The sequence below is a fragment of the Carlito syrichta genome, unplaced genomic scaffold, assembly GCF_000164805.1.
Source record: "Carlito syrichta isolate Samal-C Ts95f unplaced genomic scaffold, Tarsius_syrichta-2.0.1 Scaffold312385, whole genome shotgun sequence".
Lineage (NCBI taxonomy): Eukaryota > Metazoa > Chordata > Mammalia > Primates > Tarsiidae > Carlito > Carlito syrichta.
This window is the reverse complement of record NW_007256481.1, coordinates 88,970-97,678: the sequence shown is the minus strand read 5'-3', so window position 1 is coordinate 97,678 and position 8,709 is coordinate 88,970. Positions and strand designations below refer to the sequence as shown.

Genomic DNA, 8,709 nt, shown 5'->3' with positions numbered 1-8,709 from the left:
ACCTGGATTTATTACTGGACTGCCAGAAGAAACGCTTGTGAAGTTTTGAGCTCTGGCTGCCAGAGAATTATTATTTAATTGCCCTGTTAACTCCTAAATGCATGTTTTTTAGAAGCCAGACCATTAAGTAACCACTGGCACTGTGTGCCATTAACCCCATCTGAAGGGGAAATGGAAACTGCATGTTCTTACCCTATTTCTTCATTTTCCCAAGGAGATGTAGCCCCTACCTCTTTATACTGTGATCTAGGAGACTTGCATATATCTAGTCCTTTCTTTTCTATTGCTAAATGGTTTAGGATGGAGTCCCTTTGGAGGTAGATGTAAAAGTTGGGGCATTCAATGTATGGCATAAGCCACTTTCAGGAAGAAACAGCTAGCTTCGTTTTTAAAGCCCCTCCTCTGCACTGCTCTGGGAATGAAGCCCCTGGAAGTGCTTACACATGCATATAAATCTGTCAGTTGTGTGTGTGTATGCATGTGTACATGCTCTAGATAGACATACATATATATTTAGTCACCTCTGCTGCCAGAGCTAGAAGGTTTAGGATGCAGTACCTTGGGAAGAAGCTGAAAAAGTGGGGTATTCAATGCATGGACAAACTCCTTCCAGGAATGATTAATATACCTGGAGATATCACTGGGACAGACTTCGAAAGATGACTCTAAGAGGTACCAATCCACTTCTTAGGCTGGGGATGGGTTAATATTTATCTGCCCATTTAACTCCATGGTGCAAGTAGATAGAAGCTAGGCTGCCAAGCAGCCACTGAAAAAGTATGTCATAAATCTCTTTCAGGGAGAAATAATGAACTGGGTTTAAGTTCCTTCTCTGCATTGCTCCTGGGAGATGAAGGTCCCAGAAGTTAGTGTGCCTGTATAAAAAACTGCTTTTTCCTAGTGGCCTGGAGAGACACATGACATGTATGCCAGTCTCCTCTGCTTCTAGAGCTAGGAAGTTTAGGATGCTTTCCCTCAGCTAAAAGTTATGAAAGTTGAGGTGCTTAATGTGTGAACAAACTCCTTCTGGAGGAATTAATAGACCTGGAGTTATTGCTGGGATGAACTGGGGGAGAAGCCTCAAGAAGTGCCGATCTGCTTCCTATGCTGGTAGTGGGTTAATATTCATCTGCTCCTTTTAGTCCCCAATGCAAGTTAGTTAGAAGACAAGCTGCCAAGTAGCCACTGGAAAAATGTGTCCTTTTCAGAGAGAAAAGGGATTACATTTTTAAAGCCCCTTTTCTGCACCTCTGTGCTTGTGTACCTGTATGAAACCACCACTTCCCTGTGTGGTTTAGAGAGACTTGCATGTCTAATCCTTTGATGAACTAGGAGACGAACTGTGAGGAACCTTAGAGTTAGGATAGTATGTAGAAGGTTCAAACCTTCCTCTCCTTGGGGATAGCTGGGTGTTGGGAATTCCTTTCCAGATTTTATGGTGCAGTGCCTGCTGCAGGGTCTGTGCCCAAGTGTGCTTCAGCTTTTTCTACCCATTCCACGTGGGTGTTTTCTCAGTTGTTTGGTGGGTAGGAGTCTCTTCACTGGTATCTGCCTTTCTCTCAGAGGGAATTGATCTGTGAATAGATGTGTTTTTTTGGTGCATTCGTGGGTGGAGGGAGAGTCAGGAGTTTCCTATTCTGCCATGTTGCTGATGTCACCCTGATTTTTAATGAGTGGGATATATCATTCTGGTTAGATTTTTAAATTCAAGAAGTTTTTGCAGAGATGGACTGGCTCAACCAATTTCATATACTAGAAGAATGTGATGTTACTGGAACTAAAAAAACAAAACAAAACTGAAAACCAAAAACCTATTTGTTTGAATTGCCTTATGTAAAAAGATTTTATAGCTGCTATTTTCCATATATATGTTGAATGTTTTCTAAAAAGTTATTTTCAGAGATCACATGTCAGATGCTGTACTTTCTAAATGGAAACAAAGCTAGTCGCAAGGAAAAAGAAACTGATCAGAGCTGTCGGAGAATGCATTTTCAGGGCATGAAATATAGTGGACGTAGGTCAAAACCTAGTCCTCAAAACCACAGTTTTCTGAAGATTCATACACAAGCCTCATTGTCTTGTTGGAAAAGATCCACAATCAGTTTGACTCTTTGAGGCATCAGACATGTCTCTGCACAACTCATATGATAGTGACTTCTTCAGGCTGTCACATTCCAACCGTGGACTGAGTTTCTCTTCCATCAACCTTGCCTCAGCCTTTACACTGAGCAGATGCTCATTCTTAACATGCTTATCTAGCACTCCTTCCAGTTTCAGAGTAGAATTCATTTTTGTCATTCAGTGTTGTTGAGTCTATTACCCAATCACCCCACATTCCAGGTTCTTATTTGAAGATGGGAATTCAGAGATTGGGTGAGCACTGTTGTCTTTGATCATCTGGTGGGTTTTGGGTTGATTGATTAGGTTACTGATTCAAATGTATCTGAAAGGAAGAGATGAATTTCTAACATTTGACTCCTTTGTTTCCTTCAAGGCTGGTCCTGTTGACTTTTGTGCATCTGCTCATTATTTTTAGATGTATTAAAAATAGCATCATCATGTCTTGATTATTCAGGTTCTGACAATTTAGCCTGTGGGCCCTTCATATCCTGATTCTCCTCTTCCTTCCTCTCATTGTCCTCCTTGATCACAGTCTCCTCGTTAAATATTTCCAATCTTTGTGCTTCTTAAAGGCAGGCACTATATCTTATTCATCTTTGTTTCTGTCATAGGATGAATGGTGCCCTCCAAAAGGATATGTCCAAATCCCAATTTCTAGAGCCTGAGAAGGTTATTTTATTTGAAAAAAGGGCCTTTGCAGATGTAATTAAGGATCTCAAGGTGAGATTATCTTATCTCAGTGAGCCCTAGACCTTGTAAGAGACACACGGAGGACAAAGCAGACACAGAGAAGGTGATATGAAGATGGAGACAGAGACTGGAATGATGTGGCCACAAGCCAAGGAACCTGGCACCCACCGGCAGCTAGAAGAGGCATGGAATGGATTCTCCTTGAGTGCCTCTAAAGGAGTGTGGCCCTGCTGATACTTTAATTTCAGACTTCTTTAGATCTGTAAAGAAGACTAAAGCCTTTAGAGGCTAAATTCCCTCCATATCTGTCAGGGAACAAATATTTGTTGTTTTAGGCCACCTAGTTTATGTTCATTCCTTATACCAGCCATAGGAAACTATCCCTACCCATGGTACCTAACACAGGACCTGGCACATGATTAGGTTCTCGGTAAGCTGTCTATGTTAATAAATGATTTGTGACTAAAAAGTTGACAGAAATAGGACAGTAAGGATGAGCCAGTTTTAGCTTATCCAAAGTTTCCCTGTTCACTCCTTTATTTAGTCAAGTAAAATATTCAAGTTTGGTGACAAGCCTGTGTGCCTGAACATTGTTACTGGGTCTTTGGGAAAGTGTTGGAATATAAGATATCCTGCATTTTTATTACCTCATTCAGATGTAAATGGTGAGAGTGATTTTTCAATAGAATTAGTACTAAATGTTTTGGCAGTTTCTCTCCTAGGAATTAAGGCTGTTTTAGGAAATGATAGCCATCAAACCTTCCCTGGCAGTCACATTCTCTGCATTCAGAATGTAAGAACTCTCTCTTTGCCTCAGAGCTCCATCTGGGTAATTCTGGGCTGTCAGAGAGATATGGCTAAAAAAGAAAAGACCCAATATGTGTACTGTCATCTGGCCACTGAAATGGTCTGATATTTACTGTGTTATCACCAATCAATTTCTAATCATTGAGATCTGTAAAGAAGACTAGATCTATTCACAGCTATAGTAGGGTTGCAACTTGAGTTTGAAGTGTGTATGGATATGAAGAGAAGCACAGTTAAACAATTTCTTCCAGCATTAAAAGTAGAAATGATTTGAAGTCCACATATTCAAATTACCTTAAGTGACTCAAAAAGAGCAAACCATTATCCACCATGCTGAAAAACCTTGAAGGTTTTATTCTCAATACCTTTACATTAATACAGATGCTTTTTATTTTGTGCTCAGAAAATCAGTCTGTTCCACATAATGTAACTTTAATATACAACATAGAAACTCATCCTAAGTTAGTTACAACAAGAACCTACAAAAAACTTCATAGGAAAAAAAGTTACCTAATATTGCCACCACTTTTTTTTTTTAGTAGACTGACCCTGTCAGAACCTGTCAGCAATGTTCAGCTCTGTAAACAATGGTTATTTCCATGTTCTGGGGTACTGTTAATAATAGGGGCACTAGACTCAGCCTAGAAAGTTCTAGCACATCACTATACAGTGTACAGTCCTCAAAAATAATTTATTGTACTGTTTCTAAAAAAAGGTACTAGGGTTGTTCTTTTGCTCTGTTTCCGTATTCTGGAGCTGCACGTGAGCACTTTTGTCTAACAGTCTAAAGACACGAGAACTGAACTGCAATTCACAATCACAGAGATGAGGTGGTGGAGTCGAGGACTTCCCGCCCGTTGCACACCGTTGGGACATACGTGCTTGCAGAGGCTGGAAAACAAAGTGGGACAGAAAATTCAAGTTAGTCAAGTAGGTTGCACAGGTAATAACATGGATAATAACAGAATCTAGGCTAAGATTAAGTTAAAAACGTATTTTAACTTGGCTTTGGAAAATACTAAATGATTTAATGAAGTAGTAAGTCAACTTTCTAAATATGTTTGACTCATAATTAGTTTGCATCCTGAAACATACCTCCACTCGTGTCAGGCCTCTTGGAAAGAAAATTTAGCAGCATAATCATTGTTGAAAGAAGTCATTTTGTGGGTTGAAAACTAGCTTTGGCAATCATAAATTGTTTAAAATACCAGTTTTATGTGCAAAATTGAAGGCTTGCTACAATTTTTTTTTATGGATTATTAAATTATTTACTGTTTTCAATACCTTAATTGGTTTTGTTCTCTCTGTTCAGGAATTACCTCATGTAGTTTCATGAGTCATCTGTGAATTCCACTGCCTTAGAGAATGGTGTGATATATTTTTCACTGTTCAAGTAGATAATCTCAGTGAAAATACCAGTAAGGGCTGGGGTGCTGAGAGTTTCAATTTTATAATAGTTCTCAGAAGACATCACAAAGGAATGATTCCTCTGCTAATGATAATAGTGACAAATATTGTATGCATTTCATATGGGTCTGTATTTGTGATGGTGTTCCCAGATACAATTCTTAGTTGTTAACTTGTTGTTGGTAATGTTTCATTTTCATGAGAAATCTAGGTATCAATAAGTTATATACAGCTCACCTTTAATGCCTTTTCTTTTCACTGAATGAGGACAAAAGCAAGGGAGCCCCATTCTACATGGGATGAAATCATGTAGCCAAGAGAATAGTCAAGAGATGGGCTTTCATTATTTTTATGATCTCTCTACATTCTGTGCTATGACCTATCTATCTGGATATATTCTGACCAGTATAAGCTGATTCTCTGGGCTACTTGACCACAAACCAGATCAAATTGACCAGTAATCTTCACCATTCTTTAGGAACATATCTCACAACTAATAAGCAGATAAACTAATTTCATGCTAAAGTGCTCATGTCTGATAGCAGATACCTCCTTGCCCCGTAAGTTTGCATTTTGCATAGGAATTTCTTTAAACATGAAGAAATAACTAATTATGAAATTTGAAATCATGTGGCATTCAGTGGGAAAGCATTCATCATATTTGGGGCACTGACGTTTTTCAGTGGGCCCACCACTAGGAAATCCACAGCCTCTCAATTTTGCATTGATTACTTGGCTAGGTATGTGATAAAAATCTATAAAGTTGAGTCTGTGTGGCTGCCTACAGTTACTGTGGAGTCATGTGACATACTAATCTTTTGGAGATATTTTTCCTTTTATTATTGCTAGGATCAGTTTCAACTTTTTTTTAAAACAATATAAGCATATTAAAAGCTACAGTATCTTTGAGGGCAGGGATGGCATGATCTGTATTTCCTGAAACTTCTACAATAGAGAAATGTTTAACACAGTATGTGCCAGATAAATAGTTGATGGAAAGTGGTCATGATAATAATTCCAAATGTGAGGATTTTGCTATTTGAAAATAACTAGATAAAGTATTTTGATGTACTTTATGTAATTCTAGCCTCATCAAAGCTAGGTAAGGTAAGAGAAAGAACAGGCCCAGTAAATTTCAAAACATAGGTCACTGGAGACCTAGGAGACAACTCTAGGCCATTTAACATGTGTTCTTTCCCAGCCCCTTGTATCCAGCTGCCTACTTGACATCTTTATGTGGATGCTTAATAGACATTTCAAAATTAGTGACCAAAGCAGAACTCTTGATTCCCTAACCAGCCTACATTTAGCCTTCTTTTTCTCACCATCTGACCAATTACCCAAACCAGAATTCTAACATTTATGCTTCCTTCCTTTTCTTGTCCCTCCCCCTGTGTCAAACCTATCATCAGGTCCATCCAATCAACTCTATTTACATCTAACTACTTCTATTTTTGCATCTACCACCCTGGGCCAACCTACCATTATCTTTCTCTTGACCATTTCTGCAGCTTGTTTCCTCTCTTGCCTTTTTGCAACATATTCTCTATACAGCAGTGAGAATATTATTAAATATAAGTCACCTAACTACACACCTCCAGTGGCATACCTTTTTGCTCCAACTCCTTCCTCTGGCTTATACATCCTAGTGTGATTCGGACTATTCTTTCTGGGTTCAGCTCATTCTATATTTTCTAACCTCCTTTTTTTGCTTTTGTTCTACAAAAGAGCAAATTTGTTTCTCAACATGGCGCCTTTGCAGTAGCCTTTGCCTCTGCTAGGCATGTTCTTCCCTCTGATAATCACATGTATGGCTCCTACTTGTCATCTGCATCTGAAGTGGCATCTTCTCATAAAGGTTGTCATCAGACTATCTAATCTAAAATAGCCCATCAGTTACTTTCTGTCATATCACCCAATTTGGAAATTCAGCCTAACCCAATTATTGCTGCCTGATTTTTTTCTTGCTTATTATTATTATTACTATTATTGTTGTTGTTATTTTTGCTTCACTCTTAACTAGAAGGTTGCAGGGGCTTTGCTTGTCTGTTTCATAATTTTATCCCTAGTGCTGGTCATGGAATAAACCCTCTATAAATATTTCCTGAATGATCATATAAATATTTGTATTTCAAAGAATGAGGAAGCCAATAGAAGTTTCAAGATGGAAATAGCATTTTAACCTAAAGAAATGAAGAGCAAATAGAGGCCTGTGGGCAGCCTTATTTTTCAACTGGTGGGACTTTCTGCATCTCAGGTCACATTGTGGCAATGACCATCAACAAACCTTGCAAAGGAAATGGGCTCAGGTTGTGAATTCCCCATGGTGGACATTTGACATTGTGACTAATCTTTTTATCTTTCCCAGGATCTAGTTTTATTATTTCTGTGCAGGTTTTTTATTTTTAGAGACTGAAGATGAAAGATGTGTCATGGAGTTAAGTCTAGGATTATTAAGCGCTGAGATGCAAATGCTCTTTTTTCTAGCTTGAACTTATTTAATACTCTGTCCACTTGCATGTATTAAGAGTGTATCAAAAACCTACTCTGATGCTCCCCATTCTATTGTGAAACGTTGCTATTCTTTGACATACACCCTTATAGCTTGCTCATTGCATTCTAATTTCTTTAAAATTGGGTGTATTTGACTATTAGGAAGGAAGTACAAAGCCTGCAAGGGCTAACTGCCTGGAAATTCCTCAAGTCTAGAAGACTAGTTTAACATAGTCTTCTACTATCCACCCTATGGACATTAGTATGGAAGTGAATGGAATAACTTTAAGTCCTCTACCTGCTTCATAAGGACATTAAAGGGAATACCCTATGTCAGAATCTCTTAACTCTGAGAGGACAATCGTACAAATTTAAGATCTTCTTACAAGAAAAACAGCAGCAAAACCAAAACAACAACAACTTACAAGACTCTTTCTTCAGCTGTGTTTTCCCATAAATGCTTTTTAGTGTGTTGAAGGGAACTCTCACTTGTATTTTTCTGCTTCTCTTTTACCATTTTATTTGCAGATTTTGCCAGTGCATTTCATTATGTAAAAAAAAAAATTATCATTTTTGTAAATGCTGCTGAATATGTTGAGGAAATTATTGTTTCATGGGTTTACTACGTCAATTACTTTGCCTTTCATAGATGTTTTACATATGCCTCCCATATTGGTCCATCTGCTATTCCCCAAGTTTGTCAACTATGTGGAAGGGCAAAGTACTATCATTTGTGTGTGTGTGTGTGTGTGTGTGTGTGTGTGTGTGTTGATGAGCTTTTTCTATTATTCTGATGAAATTCTCATGAGATTTTTAATGGTATAAGTTTAGCCCATTTGTTTAAAGTGTGGTTAAGCAGATTTCTATGATCATCCTCTCTGCCAAAAATAAAAGGCATACAGCTTTATTTTGAGGCTTCCTGGGATTTGGGGTGAGTAGTAGTTATTATTTACTCTAGGCTAAGGTGGTGCTTTTTCCTATTCAAAGTGAAAACAAAAAGTAATGGAAAAAGACCTCATAAGTTCCACTATTGATCACAAAAGGACAATTCACAACTGTCTAAAGACATATTTTGCTTCACAAACTGGTAAAACATTGGAGATCAATGTAGCCAAGTGGCAGCTTTGTTTTGCTCTGTGAAATCCACTTCTCTTCCACCAGTAATGCATAGGGTAGTCGGACTTTGGAGAA

At 38.2% G+C, this 8,709-nt stretch overlaps 1 protein-coding gene across 1 annotated transcript in view; it reads right to left on the bottom strand.

Moving 5' to 3' along the window:
- Positions 1-4,149: 4,149 nt before the first annotated feature.
- The window catches only part of LOC103272377 (metabotropic glutamate receptor 3), a 76,876-nt gene continuing 72,316 nt past the window's right edge, over positions 4,150-8,709 (bottom strand). The window contains exon 4 of the mRNA XM_008069889.2: positions 4,150-4,509. Within this exon, the coding sequence (XP_008068080.1) occupies positions 4,436-4,509 (74 nt within the window). The 3' untranslated portion in view covers positions 4,150-4,435. The remainder of the gene's footprint in view (positions 4,510-8,709) is intronic.